Genomic DNA, 18014 nt, shown 5'->3' on the forward strand with positions numbered 1-18014 from the left:
AGTTAGCAGAAACTCGTGAAAACTCAAGAAGGCTTTCTGTTGACCTATCCTGTGTTGAAATCTTAAATTTATTCATATTTAGAAACATTGAAACTTCACTTAAAAAAACTAATTTGGAAATATTCCTTAAAGATTTATTTATATGAGAGAGATCATATGCCTGAGCTGGTGGAGGGGGAGAGGAGTGGGGAGGAGGGGGAAAAGGGGTGGGGGAGAAGGGGGTGGAGGGAGAGAGGGGGAGGGAGGGAGAGAGAGAGAATCTCAAGCAGATTCCCTGCTGAGCACACTGAGTGAAGAGCCCAATGAAGGGCTTGATATCAAGGGTCATGAGACCCTGAGCCACCCAGGGGCCCTCAAACTTCACATTTAAAAGTGAATTCTAATTTCTTGTCAATATTGGGTTCTATATTCTGAAACAGCAATAATCTGCTGGAGCTTTGGCTAGGATATAGATTCTTAAATCCACCAGAGTCCTGTCATTCTTTTTTTTTTAAGATTTATTCATTCATTCATTCATTCATTCATTCATTCATTCATTCATAGACACAGAGAGAGAGAGGCAGAGGGAGAAGCAGGCTCCATGCAGGAATCCCAACGCGGGACTCGAGGATCCCGGGTCTCCAGGATCACACCCCGGGCTGCAGGCGGTGCCAAACCGCTGCGCCACCAGGGCTGCCCAGTCCTGTCATTCCTTATTTTTCACCTCGTCACTCATTTATGTTACCTATCTGGTCCCTATAAATATGTGACTTACAACTCCTAATGTGGAAGCTGGTCAAAGCCAAGGAACGGTAAAATGAGATCAACCAGGGAAAGTTTTCAGCATGATCAAGAAGCCCAAAGACAGAATCCTACAGAATGTTACCACTTAAAGACAAACATCACAAAGAACAAAATAAGAAAAGAGAGTCTCAAAAAAAAATCACTTAGAAAATTTCAAAGAAACAGATCAAATAATTCCATTGGTATTTAAGGTCAGTCCATAAAAGGGGAGTCACTAAATGAGAGAATGAATCTTGGCAAGATGAACTCTTTTAAGAATTTTGGCTGTGAAGGACAGAAAAGAGACAGCATGTAAATGAAACAAGTATTTATAAACCTTATATTCCAAGGGACAGACATACTCCTGAGAAAAATTCATTTTTTTTTAAAAGTTCATTACCTCATAGTTCATTCAATAAATATTTATTGAGGTTCTTATTATAAAAAAGGCACTGAAGATAACGAAGAACAGAAACGAGTTCTGCCTTCAAAGAACTAATAGTCTCACAGCAGAGCTAATATGTATTCATAAGCTACTATGATATTGGAGGGAAATACTGGTACCATAAGGACACATGACATGAAGGACAACTTAAGTTCAGAGGAAGAGACAGAGGAGTTCCAGAGAAAAGCACTAAAACTCAGCTTCTGCAGCAAAAGTACCTTAAAAAGTAGACTGCTAATAATCTAAGTCTTTCCTTTTTTTTTTAATTTTTAAGATTTTATTTACTTATTCATAAGAGACACACAGAGAGAGGCAGAGACACAGGCAGAAGGAGAAGCAGGCTCTTTGCAAGAAGTCCCATGAGGGACTTGATCCCAGGACCCTGGGATCACACCCTGAGCTGAAGGCAGACGCTCAACCACTGAGCCACCCAGGCGTCCCATAATCTAAGTTTTTAATGGTGGAGAACATACATGGAATCTCTAACTCTTAAAACTAAAAGTTAGCTGGAGACACTATGCTGGAAAAAAAGGAAAAACAACACAACTTTTTTGGACTGAAACAAAAATCCTGGTTCTCCCACCTAGGTGATCTTAATCAAATTACATAAACTTTCTGAGCCTCCATATTGTTCTTCTCTATAAAAGCAAGTAAGAGCTATCCTAAAGGCTTTTAATTGAGAACAACCATGTAGCAGTGCCTAATACACACTAAGTTTTCATAATGGTAGCCATTGCTACTTCAGAGTTATTGCTGTAATTAAAGTTTTATCTTTAAGTCAGGAATGTACAGTATTATAATTATTAGGTTCTCTAATGTCCCTAATACTCCTTCAAAACAGAAAATACCATTGCCACATGTAATAATATACATAAAAGTGTAACACTGAAAAGCAAAAAACTGGTGACTGAGGATCTCCAATCTCTAAACTTGTTTTATATTGCATTAGAGCATAAACAGGAAACTGCACAGATAAATGTTCAATGTGGTTATCACACTTTGAAACTGTCTGGTATACAGGTTACTACTATAAGTAGAACAAATAAAATCTTTTCCTATCAAGATAAGGCAGTATAAATATCTAAATCTTTTTTGAAGATAACAATCACTGACTCTCCTAAACTCCCTCATACCTCAGGGTATGATTGGTACAGCATGAAAAAATAATTTACTAAGACCTCCAGAACTTTATTCAAAAGGTAAATAATCCTCCTTAGGTTGTTCTGTAACTGCTTTCTATTTAACTTACTCTATTTCCACAAGGTATATGTTGTTTTATGCATAAACTCTAGGAAAATACCTGAAAGTCATCTGTTCAGGATAGAAGGTAGAAACAGAGATATAGAAGGATATAAAGGGTAGCAATGATGCACTAATTCATCCATCCATCCAATATTTATTGTGTCTACTAGAAGACAGGTACTATGCTAGGAGTAGGGAATAAAGTGGGGAACAAGATAGACAAAATCTCTGTTCTCCAATAATTTATAAGTTAATTAGGGAAGCAAACATTAAAACAAACAGGTAACCATATATTGTGACAAATGCTATGACTGAAGAGAAAGAGTACCATGAGTGACAAGTTAGGAAGAAGAAAATATCTGTCTGAAAAAATGATACTTAAACGAAGACCTAAAGTCTAGACAGGCAGGTGTTAAGTGAACAGAGTAAAGCAGAAAGGCTTGTTCAAAAGACAATGAAACAGTAAAGAAAAATTAGGTAATATGGGTAAAGCACAGTGGAGAGAGTAGTAGAACAAACTGGAGAGAAGGGAAGGAACAGATCACACAGGACCTTGCAAACCATGTAGAGGTGCTTAGAGATTCTACTAAGACCCATGGGAAGATACCTAAGGCAAATACAGCATGACAGTTTTCTAGAAGATCATCCTCTTAACTGCTATGTGGCAAATGAACTGAAAAAGAGGAATAGTGGAAACAAAAAGGTCATTTAGAAGGCTATTCTGCAGTCTAGGTAAAAGATTATGTCCCTCAGAACTAAAGTGGTAGTGTTATGGAAAAGCTTAGAAAAAGATGAATCTGAAAGTGCATCTAAGAAGTCAGATGCACTCAACTTAATGATAAGCTATATTTGGTAGATAAAGAAAAGTATTATGAATGAATTGGCTAGTGATTAGAAGCATCATTTACTGAGGTGGTGAAAAAAGGAACAGAAAGAGTGCATTTTTGCTTGTAAAAGAGAAAATGTCAGTCTAGGACTAAGTCCTGAAGACCCCCAACTTTTCAAGGATGGTTAGTGTGGAAAAGGAATCTGCAAAGAAAATTGAGATCAGTGAGGTTAAAAAAAAAAAAAAAACAAACATGAGTATGGTGTCAACAAAGCTGAGAAAAGAAAGGGCATATCAACTGTATCAAATGATGCTTAAAGACTAGTTAAAAGACACAGAATGAAAATGCCCACTGCATTTGGAAAAATGAAGACAAATGGTGATCTTAGGAAAAGCAGTATAAGGTAGATAGGGCCAAGAAAACATTGTTGAGACCTAAGCTTTTACTAGTATGCCATGGCAATTACATAAAAACAATACACAATATACGTGACCAATGACATAAATATTAGTGTTCACCAACAAGAGTTCCTGCTTCCCAGTTTCAAACTGCCTGGAAGGCCAAATCAGTACCACATCAAGTTGTTTGTTCAGCAGTGAACCATAATAAATGAATGGGATAGTCCTGAGGAATATTTAACCTAGTAAATGACTAAACTTATTAAGTCATCCCTAATCTACATCCTAAGACTGAATATTCTCTTCTGGAGGTTAATATGGTATAAAAATAGTTAAGAGGATCCAAATCCTGCCCCTTCATGCAAATAACCTCTCTGAATCTAATACACTTCAACTTAAAAGGAAGATGGCACCAATGATTTCACAGGGCTGGTGCCAAGATTGACTAATATATGTAAGGCATAATCTAATGTTATTAGTATACTGTCTACTACATATTAAGCTTTTTTAAATATTCTTTTAATTTTTATTTATTTATGATAGGCACACAGTGAGAGAGAGAGAGGCAGAGATACAGGCAGAGGGAGAAGCAGGCTCCATGCACCGGGAGCCCGACGTGGGATTCGATCCCCGGGTCTCCAGGATCGCGCCCTGGGTCAAAGGCAGGCGCCAAACCACTGCGCCACCTAGGGATCCCTTAAGCTTTTGATAAATAGTTAACTATATTATAAAATATAAAGGAGGAACAAAATCTATTAATGTTGAAAAAAGTAAACAGAGTAATATATGCAATAGAAAGATTCCATTATTAATGTTGCCTTAATTTCCTTTCCCTCTGATGACTGATGAAGAATAGGATTATTCTGGCTTCCCCTTTCTAGATAGTGGAATATGTCTCTATACGATCAACACATTCATTACTCAAAGAGGGTAAAATAAAATTTAGAGAAAGTTAGAGCTTTCTCTCCTGAGACTCTTGGCCATCCTGATGGAATACAGGTGTTCCTAAATCTCGTTAGGCAAGCATTAACAATTTCTTAGGCTGCTCTACTTTTACAAAGATATGGACAATTCTGTATTGTTTCTTTTTTATTTTACCTATAAAAATAATACACACTAATTATTAAAAATCTTAAATAGATGGGAAAACAGGGAAAAAATCATCCACACACACTGTTGACATTCTTATGTATCCTCAAACTTTTTGGTATGTAAGTTCATGGTTTTGTTTAGCTTCATACAGCTGCCTATATATTAAAAAATTTTAATCCTTTTATACTTAACATGTTTTCCTATTTCATTATAAAATTTCTAAAAATATTTTTAATGTTATTTTGACATAATCAATTAAACATTGCATAGCTGACTCTGTTTTCTACAACATTCTACAAATATTATGTGCCTAATATACCCAGATAAAACACTAGACAAAGATACTACAAACAAGAAAATAGATATCATCCTTCCATTTATGGTTTTTAAAGTGAAGAAGTCAGACATTAAATAATCACACAAATACTATGCTATAATGAAAAAACAGACTATGCGGTGACAGAATATAAGGGGTACTTAATTAAAATGAGCAGAGTAGGCCTCTGTGAAGAAGTAACACAAACTAAAAGGAAGAGAGATCCATTTCTTTTGTTTTTATCTGCCCAGAATTCTCTCCTATTTCATGTCCAAATAACATCCTATTTTCTCTCAAGAAAGTACCCCTCCCCCATTTCATCTGCTCTCAGCCCAGGGATAAATATGCAACCCAAGCTGAAATGGTCTCTCCTGGGAATTTAAATCTTGAAGGCATACACACAAGGGCAGAAAATGGTCAGACCTGTTAATCTAATGGCAGTAATACAAGGATTCTATTAATTCTTATTTACCTAGCCCTTGAATCTACCCTATTTCTCTCCTCTCAGAGGTCTGGGATAGGGTATTTCCTTTAATTTTCTAAAATAACTGTACATATCCAATAAATTCCTTTTTTTGCTTAAATTTGAGAGAGTTCACTTCTGTGGCTTAAATATAATGAACCCTAACTGATACAGCCAATGGAGTATAATATGCAAAGAAATAAAATGCTTAAGATGAAGCTAGAAGTCACCCTAAGAGCCAGCTCATGTAGAACCTTGCAGGTCATAAAGGACTTTTCAGTTTCATTCTAACGGGAAGCCATTAAAGCATTTTAACCAAGATAGTGGTATGATCAGAACTGTATTTTTAAGAGATCATCTTGGATACAATGTAAACAATGCCCTGAAAGACAATGGGAGACCAGAATCAGAGAGATAATTTAAGTATTGAAATAGTTTGGACACAAGATTTTAAGTTCTTAAATTTGGTTAAAATTTTGGAGTGAGAAAAGCAAAGGCTCAAGACTGAGCCTTAAAGAATTTCAAACTAGCTAGGATAAAGGAGAAGCCAAAAGAACACTAGTAAGAAATGGTCAAAACAATAGGACAGCCAAGTTAAGTATAGTGTTAGAAGAGAACAGGTAAGGGAAAGAACAAGACAGGAGAGTACCAGAAAGGGAGAGAGAAAGGAAAGGAGAGGAGGTTCCAGTAGCTGGAAGTCTCAACAAAAACAAATATGCTAAGATATCATCTAGGATAATGACTGAAGAACATCCACTAGACTTGGCAATGTGAAAACTATTTCTGACCTGAGTACAGCAGTAATTGCAGAGCCAGCATAAAGTGGTTTGAAAAATAAATCAATGGGAGAATTTCTATTTCTGGCAATGAGGTAATCCAGGCAACCCCAAAACCTCCCTACTTAAAATGACCTAAAAATAAACAATTAAGCCCGTAAGACAGTAAGGGAAATCCTAAGGAAAGTACAAGAAAAAGCTTTAATAGGTTGCTCCTAAAGAAGCCAACTTGTGTCAGTGACCTAGGAGCTTTGGCTTTAATGCCCACAAGGAAAAGAGGACACCTTGGGCCTCCAAATGGATGAAAAATTAAGCCTGGTAAGATCCTGTTTATATAGATTAGACTTTACAGGGCAGCCAAGGTGGCTCAGCGGTTTAGCTCCACCTTCAGCCCAGGGTGTGATCTGGAGACCCGGGATCGAGTCCCACATCGGGCTCCCTGCATGGAGCCTGCTTCTCCCTCTGCCTGTGTCTCTGCCTCTCTCTCTCTGTGTCTCTCATAAATAAATAAATAAAATATTAAAAAAGAAAAAGAAAAGATTAGACTTTACAAGAGCTATATTTCTGGGGAAAGACAGACCAGCCCTTGCACCTGCAACACCACTCCCCCACCAAAGACCTACAAAACACAAAACACAAATATTCACAGCATAGGGAAAGGACAAGGGAGTCGGTCCAATTAGCTTTGAGCTCTGGATAGAAGATGAAAAGTCTGCCCTTAGAATTTATTGCCACAATCTTTCCTTCAAACAGGGGCTGGGTCTGAATTTACATTATGTGCCTGGTCTGGTAAATCCCAAAATTTAAATTAAGACGGGGGCCAGGTGATACTGTCACTTGAGTATCCAATAGAAGCAAATACACAACCTCTCTGAAGGGATAAATCCTCGACCCAGGCTATAAAATGAGTTCACAGTACAAAGTTAGAAAACACAGAAGAAAATAATCCCCTTAATCACAAATTAGCACACACAAACACTATTATTTTACTGTCCTCCAAAAACCTTAGAAAATAGAGCAAATAAAGGTTATGAGATGAATATTTTAAATGATTAAGAACCTACACAGAGGAATTAAAAGTGTAAGAAAGAAACAACAGTCTGTATAAAAAAGAGGAACCTGGCATATCTTGCTGAGGTAGACAGAATTCTAGTGATACCCACTCACCAGCCCATACTTCCCTTCCCCAAATTATTCAAACACTAATCAAAGTACTACTTGTGAAGAAACTTGGCAGACTGAATTAAGGTACTGATTAGATGACCTTAAAATAGGTGGAAAATCTTGGGTTATATAGGTAGGCCCAGTGTAATCACATGAACCCATAAAAACAGAAGACAAAAGGCAAAAGAGTCAGTGGGAGATTAACAGAAGAGAAAACGAGAGATCTCACCTTGGAAGGGGAAGTCAGAGGATTCAACTCACCTCTGCTGGCTCTAAGATGTAGGGACATGTGAAAGGATGGGATAGAAGCCTTGGGCAGCCCCCGTGGCGCAGCGGTTTAGCGCCGCCTGCAGCCCAGGGCATGATCCTGGAGATCCGGGATCGAGTCCCACGTCAGGCTCTCTGTGTGGTGCCTGCTTCTCCCTCTGCCTGTGTCTCTGCCTCACTGTCTCGCTCTCTCTCTGTCTCTATGAATAAATAAAATAAAATCTTTAAAAAAAAAAAAAAAAGAAGAAGAAGAAGCCTTGAGGAGCTAAGGGAGACCCCTCAGCCATCAGCCAGAAAGGAAATGATGACCTTCAGTCCTTCAATTGCAAGGAACAAACTGAATTCTGCCAACAACCTAAAAGAGCTTGGAAGTGAATTAATCCTAGAGTCTCCTAATACTAAGAGCCCAGGGAGTCAACACCTTGATCCTAGCCTTGTGAGACTAAGCAGAGAAACCAGCTAATCCAACACAGACTCCTGACTGTGTGCTAATAAACTTGAGTGCTTTTAAGTTGCTAATTTTGTGGTAATTTGCTATGGCAGCAATAGAAAACGAATATATTTGTAATACCAGAAAATAAGGAAGGCTTCAAATAATGAGAATATGTCAAAAGGACACACTGCCAGCTTAAAGCGGCTCCCACTAGCTATTCTGTGAACAATCTGAGCATCACAATAAATAGATCATAACCTACACAAATCTGTAAGTCCATACTGACAAACTGAAAGTCTGATGAGGAATGGGATATTTATATAGTTTCACAGTTAATTCCACAATATATATACTAATTATAAAGGGGAAAAGAAAACCTTTTCATTGGAAATGCTGGATTATGTGCCATGTGATACATGCAATGGATCGTGTGTGTGGTATCTTGCTCCAAAAAAAACATAACATGACACTAATAATGAAAAAAAATTAACCAAATCCAAAAATATCCTATAAAATTCTGAAACTGCCAAAATTTGAACAGCATCTTAAGAGTGGATGGTAGAACTATAGTGATGTTATTTTCCTTTTATTGATCATTGTACTGTGAATAGGAAAATGTCCTTATCTGTAAAGATTACTTAAGTATTCATGGCTGATATCTGCACTTAAGTATTCATGGCACTATATCTGCAACTTAGACTCAAATGACTTGCGCAGATACAGTTCTGTATACTATACTCTTAAGTTTGGGACTATTTCAAAATACGAGTATTTTTAGATATGAGAAAAGGGCTACACATTCTTAAAACAAGAGAAGAAAAAGAAAAACAAACCAGACCACAAAGAATTCCAAAAATTTGGAAAAACATGTTCACTAAAAATCTTTACTCATTAATAAGCAGGTAAAACAATAAATTAATAGAGCTAAAGAGATGATGAGTTTGGGACCAAAAAAAGATGAAAAGAAACTACCCAGATACAGCACAGAGAGATTAGGAAATGGAAATTATAAAAGCAAGGTTAAGGGACATAAAGGACAGAATGAAAGTCCAAATATGGCTAACAAATATTACTGAAGAATAGGAAGAATATTGATCTATTGATTTTAAAATATAATGGCTACAGTCCCGAATTGATAAAAGACATGAATTCACTCAATCAGGAAGCAAAGAGGTCTTAAGAAGAATAAAGTCACATTCAGACATATCACCAAAAACAAAGAGAAAAATCTTAAATGAGGGAGTGGAGGTAGAACAGTTTGAGGGGTAGGTACATGAATAGGAATGTGGGATCAAAGGAAGCTTTGGGTTCTTTCGTGCCTTTTCAAGAGGAAAAACACTAGAGCATGTAGATGGGAAAAGAAAAGTGATGGTGAGAGGGTAAAGCAACTAAAATGACAAGGTCTCTGAGAGGGCACAGAAGGCGGAGATCTAGAGCACAAGACTAGCCTTGGATTACAAGCAGGACTGGAGAAAAAGAAAAGAGGACAGATGCGTATCAAGTAGGTTTGCAGAACTGGGTGATGAAAAGATGAAATTTTCACTGGCAGTAAACGTTAAAACAAACAAAACCAATTGTGGCAAAAGAGAGTTTCTTAGAGATGTACATTAATATTACCAAGCAATTTATATGTCAGTTAAGGCTAGTATCACAAATCTATAATGATGAGTGTGCACATGGTGTGATTTTTTTTTTCCTAAAAACGCTTAGCTCAGATGAAGTATTGAAATACAGGTGGTCAGAAATACAGGTAGTCAGATTAACGAAGGAAAGTATTTCAACTAAGAAGGAGACTTACCTAAAGTATCAATCATATACCTAGATCTAGATGACAAATATCATGAAGTACATTACACAGTGATTTTTTTTCCTGTTTCTTTGGCTTAAGGAAATTAAAAGGAAGGTGTAGTAGGAAAAAAAATTGCCAATGAAAATGAAGAACGTACTCTTACTCAGTGTGGCAGCTATTAAAACAATTTGCCATTCTTCATTAAAAGTTTTCTATGATTTAAATAAAAACACATAAGCAATGACCACAATCAATTTTTAAAAATGAAGACAAGAAAAAAACTACTCCCTGGGCACCTGAGTGGCTCTGCGGTTGAGCGTCTGCTTTTGCCTCAGGTCATGATCCCAGGGTCCTGGGATCTAGTTCTGCATCAGGCTCCCGACAGGGAGTCTGCTTCTCCCTCTCCCTATATGTTTCTGTCTCTCTCTCTCTGTCTCTCTCATGAAACTTTTTTTTTTATTTTTATTTTTTAAAAGATTTTATTTATTTATTCATGAAAGACACACGGAGAGAGAGGCAGAGATATAGGCAGAGGGAGAAGCAGACTCCTTGCAAGGAGCCCGATGTGGGACCCGATCCTGGATCGCAGGATCATGCTCTGAGCCGAAGGCAGACACCCAACCACTGAGCCACTCAGACGCCCCAATAAGCAAAATCTTTTAAAAAAAAGTACTCTCAAATCTATTATTTTAAATAGCCATCATAATTTGTCTAATGTTTTATTCTGCAATTACTCATTTATATTTCTTACTCTTCCAATAAGAGTAAGAACATGAGCACCATGAAAACAGAATATAATAATAAATTGATAATCCTCTATTTTATGCATTATATATACTTTGTTGTTCTGGATTTGGTGTCAGGGAAAATATACCACAGATATATTTCCAAGTTGCTACGTAAGCTACCTAAATATCATTTGATAATTGAATTCTGGAGATGCTATAAGAAATACAACTCTAGGGCAGCTCCGGTGGCGCAGGGGTTTAGTGCTGCCTGCGGCCTGGGGTGTGATCCTGGAGACCCGGGATCGAGTCCCACGTCGGGCTCCCTGCATGGAGCCTGCTTCTCCCTCTGTCTGTGTCTCTGCCTCTAGCTCTCTCTGTGTCTCTCATGAATAAATAAATAAATAAATAAATAAATAAATAAATAAATAAATAAATAAAATCTTTTAAAAAATTAAAAAAAAAAGAAATACAACTCTAATTGTTATATTCCTAATACTTCCAATTTTGCTATGATAATTACCTCTGTTAACTCTCAAATGATTTAAATCTAGCCTTTCATATCTTAGAACTGAACTTACTTCTATATAGTCCTTATAGATCTCTCTCCAAAAAGAATTTCATCTTAATATAATAGTCCATGTTTTAGAATTCTTTCCCTGTCTCTGATATTTTAAAACGTCCCCTATAATAGGTGTAGACAAGGATTTTTTTTCCTACACTTTTTTTTTCCTTTGGCACTCTATGGGCCACTTTAATCTAAGATCTCTCATCTTTTTTTAAGGAATTTTATTTTTTCAGATTATTTCCTCCCGTCCATTTTCTCTCTCCCTTTCTGGGGTTCCTTTGATCTAAAGTCTTAATTTTATCCTCTGTATCATATTGTGTTTATTTTAAATATATATAAAACCCATTAATTATTTTTGTTCCTCACTGTATCCATTGTTATTTATCTATTGCATTTTTCAATTTGACAATTACAGTTTTGTATACCTAAAATTTCTACTTGTTTCTCTTAAATATTTTGTTTCAAATTATTATTTTCCCTCATGTCTTTTATGTTCAATGCACTGGTTTATTTTCTCTTCATAGTTTCTTTAGGACTGATTTGGGTAGAAAATTAGATTTTATAGCACTGCCAACATGAATTAATTACTTTTGGTCTTGGGGCACCTGGGTAGCTCAGTCAGTTAAACGTCTGCCTTTGGCTCAAGTCATGATCCAACAGTTCTGGGAAGGAACCCCACATCGGGCTTTTCTGCTCAGTGGGGTGTCTGTTTCTCCCTCTCCCTCTGTGTGCTCCCTCTCTAATGCTTTCAAATAAATAATAATAAATAAAATCTTTAAAAAAAATGGGGGGGCACCTCGGTGGCTCAGTTGGTTAAGCACTTGCTTTGGCTCAGGTTATGACCTCAGGGTTGTGGGATCGAGCCCTGCATTGGGCTCCCTGCTCAGTAGGGAGCCTGCTTCTCCCTCTCCCTCTGCCTGCTGTTCCCCCTGCTTGTGTTCTGTCAAATAAATAAATAAATAAGATCTTTAAAAAATAAGATCTTGGTCTCCTAAATCTTGACACATCCAGAAACAACTCTGAATATGTTTTTGATACACACCTTTTGAATGAATATATTAGTTGCTCCAAATACTACAAGCATAATGACAAAAATGTCTGAGAAGCATAATTCCAAATACCTAGCTATTATTATATAAAAATACTGTTTCTGCTGTCAGGAGTATGCACATACACATATCCAGAGATCCTGAAATGCTACTTAAGAAAGCAATCAACTGCATTATACAGAGAAAAAAGAACATTATTGAGATGGTGATAATCTTTAAACATGATCTAACTAATTGTCCTTATTCTGATGTCAGGTTCACCAACCAAGTAACCTCCCAATTATAACTCATTTTCCCAAGATTACTTTAAGAAGAATAAGATAAGCAGCATTTGGCATTCTTGATAGTAACGTTTTCATCACAAATGATTGTCATTCTTCACTTCTCCCATATTGGCTTGAGTAAGCCCACCTAATCAACTCCAGCTATACTGACAAAACCGTAAGGAGACTAATACAACAATCTGTGCAAGAGATGATAAGGATCTGAGCCAACCCACAGCTGTGAGAGATCGGAATTTTGAAAATAATAAATTAAATGTAAAAAGTCATGTCTAGGAAACTTCAAATTAATTAGAAAAAATATTTAGAAGGTATACTTGGTGACTGATTCAGTTAGGAGTAGGCAGAGAACAGAATAAAAGACACAGTCTTGATAAAGAATACAGGAAGAGAGGAGATAACTTCTCAGGAAACACTGAGGATTACAAAAGAAAGTACTTGAGAAGTACAGTCTTTACACATTTAGGTATCATTATTTATCACTAGTTTATAATCATTCAAATATTTTTCTCAAGTACACTAACAGGACAACACTTTTGTAAACACACTCAAGTTATCAATGTATACCTGAAAGTAATCATTTCTTTTGGGGGGAAACCTACTTCTAAAGTTTCTACTAATTTAAACATTAACCCCAAATAGGGACGTTAAAAAAACTCATTTTTTATTTTATACTGAATGTTACCACAGTTATTTCCTCTGTCTTCCTTTAAGTTAAAATTTTCTACTTGTCTCTCTCATCTGTCCAGTTTCTTTGGTTCATCAAAAAAAAAAAAATTTTTTTTGCATCTTATCCTTTTATCTTTCCAGAGTCCTCCTGTCCACCTATTAAGACTTTCCTATCTTAAAATAAACCTGATCTAACCTCTTTGTCTTCTCCACCAACCTTGCTCACCCATGACCAACCTCACAGTTTGTTATTTAACCCCTATATGGATTTATTTCCAATTCTCCTTCATGCCCAAACTCTAACCTCATCTATTCATTTGCACGCTAAACATCTCTACCTGAACAGCTTGTTGGCAAATGAATATCCATCCTCTCCAGCCATAGCCATTCAATTTATTGACAAATACTACCAGTTCTTCTTGGGTAATATATGTCCCACTAGTCTGACTTCCATTACCCTCATTCAGGCCTTCAATACATTTGGCTAGATTACAACAAAAATCTAGGTTTTCTGTTCTCTAGCTCTTTCAATAATCTTTTTCTTTTCTTTCAATAATCTTATATGCTAGAGCCAGATGTACCTTACTAACTACATGTTTTATTTTTTTCCCCAATTCAAACTATTTCCCAACTACCAACTATTTCCAACTCCTTTGGCTAGTATCTAAGGCTATTATTTTCGTATATTTCATGTCAAATACCAATATCCCATCATTTCACACACCTATGTGTCACAAATTGTGCTACTTTTATTCCAGGGACTTTGAGTCTAGCCCTGATCCCAATTTCCAACTTGCTCAATTTTACTCATTTCTTTAAGCATCAGGTAAAATGTTATAGTCTCTGGGCAGCATACTCCCTCAGCTAAAAGTAAGCTTCTCTGACCTTGAACTCTTTTTATACTATAGATCATTAAGGAAGTTATAACTATATGTCTTAAAATTATTTATATACATATTTATCCTTTTTTGATTTTATGTTCCTGAAAGGATGCACTTGCAATACAACTATTTCCCCAAAGTGAATGACTGTGATTTTAGATACAGAAAGAACTTTATACTTTCCTAATGAGAAAAGGCTAAAACACTGTTGAGAAGGAAAAGCTCCACGTGCATGTCTTCATAGGCTGCAACATTAATCTGATTAAGATGTGAAACTGAGGATTTTAGGGGAGGAAAAGAGGTGCAGCAGATGCATACATGAACTGGTTAAGATGAGTGGATTCAGAATATACACACTCTCAACTGATCCAAAAGTATTTGAAAAATACTCAATTAGAAAATTATTATAAATCATAGAGTATGGTTTCAGATTCTTCTTTTCCTTAATGAGAGAGAAGGGTCATAGATGTAGAAAGTGGTCTTAAATATCAAACACCTAGGCATCTAGACCCTTGACAGGCAAGTAATTTTAGAAATCCTAAAACCTACCCTGCAGTGTCTTACTTAGGAAATATAACAAGTCCAAACAAGTATAATATAATCAAAGTATAATCAAAGTATAATAATACAAGTATAATATAATCAAAGAATATAATTAATAGTTCATCCCAGAATTATGGAGACCATCCAGAATTATGGAGAATTTCTTTCAGTTATTATTTTTGGGACGAAAGATCCCTACTACTGCTTTATATGGGAAGGTTTCTATGCTACATTAAGATTAACACTATTACAGGGATCCCTGGGTGGCTCAGTGGTTTGGCACCTGAGTTCCAAGCCCAGGGCGTGATCCTGGAGTCCCGGGATCGAGTCCTGCATTGGGCTGCCTGCATGGGGCCTGCTTCTCCCTCTGCCTATATCTCTGCCTCTCTCTCTGTCTCTCATGAATGGATAAATAAAATCTTTAAAAAAAAAAAAAAGATTAACACTATTACTCTTAAAGTTTGAATTTGGTACATACCTATGAATTTAAGTTCCTGCTTTGTTAGTGTAGAATTGTCATCTCTGTCTAAAGAAAAGACACACTTTAATTTTGAATTTTTAATAACCAGTTTCTAAAAACTACCATGACAGGTATAAATTGAGAAATTTAAGACATTATAGGGGGTTAAAGTAAAGCAAACAAAAAACTATGGAAAATATAAAAATCATAAATTTGTTTTCACTAAAATAAAAAAAGGCAACATTCTAAATAGATTGCTAATGGCATTACCATTTAATTAATTTAAAAGTAATTCTCATAAATTCATTTCCATTTATACTAATCCCTTCACTTTTCAGGTTCTTCCTCTCTTGCAGTTTCAATGAGACACTCACAAATTCATTTTGCTTTGTAGTAGTTAACATGCATACTGAAAATTACTTTTCTCCCGAGTGGCTGATTCACCATCCAAATGTTAATATCTTTCTGTGTTTATGACTTAAGTCTCTGAAGCCTATCTTCCAGAAACTTAGAGTGATCCAATAGACAAATAGCTTGGCTGATTTGAAATGGAATAAGTCTTACGGTCTTATCTATTGTACATGTCTTATACTACTTAGCAAGGCTATATATTATTAGTCAAATTAGTTCCTGCACAGAAACAAACATTTCAACAAACAGTAGCATTTTTTGCATCCTGGGATGTAACAATGTATAAAAATAAAGAATACTCCCAAGTATATAGCAAGAAGGAAAATCAAGTCTATTGTGATTAAAAAGATATTAGATCTAGCATGATCTAGATCAATGGTTCTCAATCTCCACACTGATCACAGCAACAACTTCTCCTATCAGTAATAACTCATTATGTATGGTGAATCTCAAAAGATTAATAGGCTGTGATTATGCCTATGATTATTGCTCATCTCTGTTCTTAGACCCTACCTTCTTAATGCTTCCCTGAAATGAAGAGGGGTCACATGTAAAGAACAAAGATCTAGTTTCCTACAAACTGTTATGACAAACATGAGTAGGATTCCATTCTTGAAAAACATTCATCCCTAAAATCAATTAGTATTCATACTTATCCTCAATCCTATAGCAGATATTTATGAATAATTGGTTGACATCACTTTGCCTCCTCCATCAAATGAGATTTGTTTCATGAGCATGATCGTGACAAACTGTAAGTACCATAATTAAAGAAAATTTAAAAGCATACTAAATGGGACACAAATCAATTAGCAATATATTACTGGTGAAAACAGATCTAAGCTCCTTAGCTTTTAATCTACTATTTCAAAATTATATAAAAATGAGAATTGCCAAGACAAACAAATGAACCAATTCCATTATTACAGCAAAGAACCAAGTTACCACTTTGAGAGAAATAAGAATCACCCAATGCAAAGTTTAATTCCCAAAGAAAATGAATGTATGTCCCAAAATATATGAAACCTCTCCCAGGACTGTGTAGCAACTGACAATCAGTGATTTACTCATTCAGCACTTATGGAAGATCAAGTAGATGATAAGCTAAATACCAATAAAATAAAGGTGAATAAAACCCAACCCCTACTCTAAATGAGCTTATAATCTAGTAAGAAGAACTACTAAATAAATAAATTGTTAAACAACCTAAAAAGCACTAAAGTCATACCTGAAACAGAACAATGAAAACCAGGCAGATGATATGTTAGTTTTCAAATGGACTATATAAAAGCAAATTATAGGGGCACCTGGATGGCTCAGTAGGGTAAGTGTCTAACTCTTGATTTTGGTTCAGGTCATGAGATCAAGCCCTGTTGGGCTCTGTGCTGGGCATGGAGTCTGCTTAAGATTCTTTCCCTTTCTTTCTCTCTCTCTCCCCCCTCCTCTCCCTCTGTTCTTCCCCCAAGCCCTCCCCCACTCATGCTCATGCTGTCTTAAAAATGTACATATATGTACATATATGTACATCTTCATATATAGGGATTGTAGTTTGCTTTTAGATGTACATATATAGGGATTGTAGTTTGCTTTTTTAATATGTATATAAAATATTTGTTTTATATTATTTGTTTATTATATATATTATTATTTTGTGTGTGTATATATATATATATATAATTTGTTTTATCATTATAAGCATTTTAATCATACCTACTAAATGAAGCCAAAAAGTCATATTTAAAGTTTAGCAGCATCATGAAATCTAAAATCACTTAGTCAAGCTGGGTAGTTCTAAGGCACTACCATAAAACAAAATGCCATGAAATGCAAGGCACTACACTTCACGGGCATCTATTTAAAAGCTTTCTCTCCATATGCTTTGTTTTGTTTTGTTTTAAAGATACCATTTATTTATTTGAGAGAGAGAGAGCACACACACAAGTGGGGGGAGGGGCAACAGGTAAGGGAGGAGTAGATCCCTACTGAGTAGGGAGCCCAAAGAGGGGGCTTGACCCCAGGATCCAAAGATCTCACCAAAGCCAAAGTCAGATGCTTAACCAAATGAGCCACCCAGGTGCCCCTCCATATATTATTCTTCAAAAAACTTAAATGAAGGGAGCCTGGATGGCTCAGTCGATTAACTTTCTGACTTGATTTCAGCTCAGGTCATGATCTCAGGGTCTTGAGACTGAGCCCCACATCAAGCTCTGTGCTCAGCGAAGAGTCAGCTTGAAATTCTCTCTTTCTCCCTGTGTCCCTTCCTCAGCTTACACATGGGCTCTCTCTAAAATAAATAAATAAATATTTAAGATATTTAAATGATTACTCTGTCTTTCCTAATTGCCTTAGAAGTTTCTAAATTCTACCACAAGATTTTTACATTGTATCTTTCTCCTAACTGTTCTCTTTTTCCTTTACTGAGATAATAATCTTAGTATTATTTCTCTTAACTT

At 36.1% G+C, this 18014-nt stretch overlaps 1 protein-coding gene across 13 annotated transcripts in view; it reads right to left on the reverse strand.

Moving 5' to 3' along the window:
- Positions 1–18014, reverse strand: part of MLLT10 (MLLT10 histone lysine methyltransferase DOT1L cofactor) — a 249767-nt gene that overhangs the window by 31033 nt on the left and 200720 nt on the right. For 8 of the 13 annotated variants that reach the window (XM_055331277.1, XM_055331278.1, XM_055331276.1 and 5 more), the window contains one exon: positions 15169–15216. The exons of the other annotated variants lie outside the window; for them this stretch is intronic. In XM_055331277.1, coding sequence (XP_055187252.1) covers positions 15169–15216 — 48 coding nt within the window. The remainder of the gene's footprint in view (positions 1–15168; positions 15217–18014) is intronic. 13 annotated transcript variants of the gene reach the window in all.

Source organism: Nyctereutes procyonoides, unplaced genomic scaffold (assembly GCF_905146905.1).
Source record: "Nyctereutes procyonoides isolate TBG_1078 unplaced genomic scaffold, NYPRO_anot_genome, whole genome shotgun sequence".
NCBI lineage: Eukaryota > Metazoa > Chordata > Mammalia > Carnivora > Canidae > Nyctereutes > Nyctereutes procyonoides.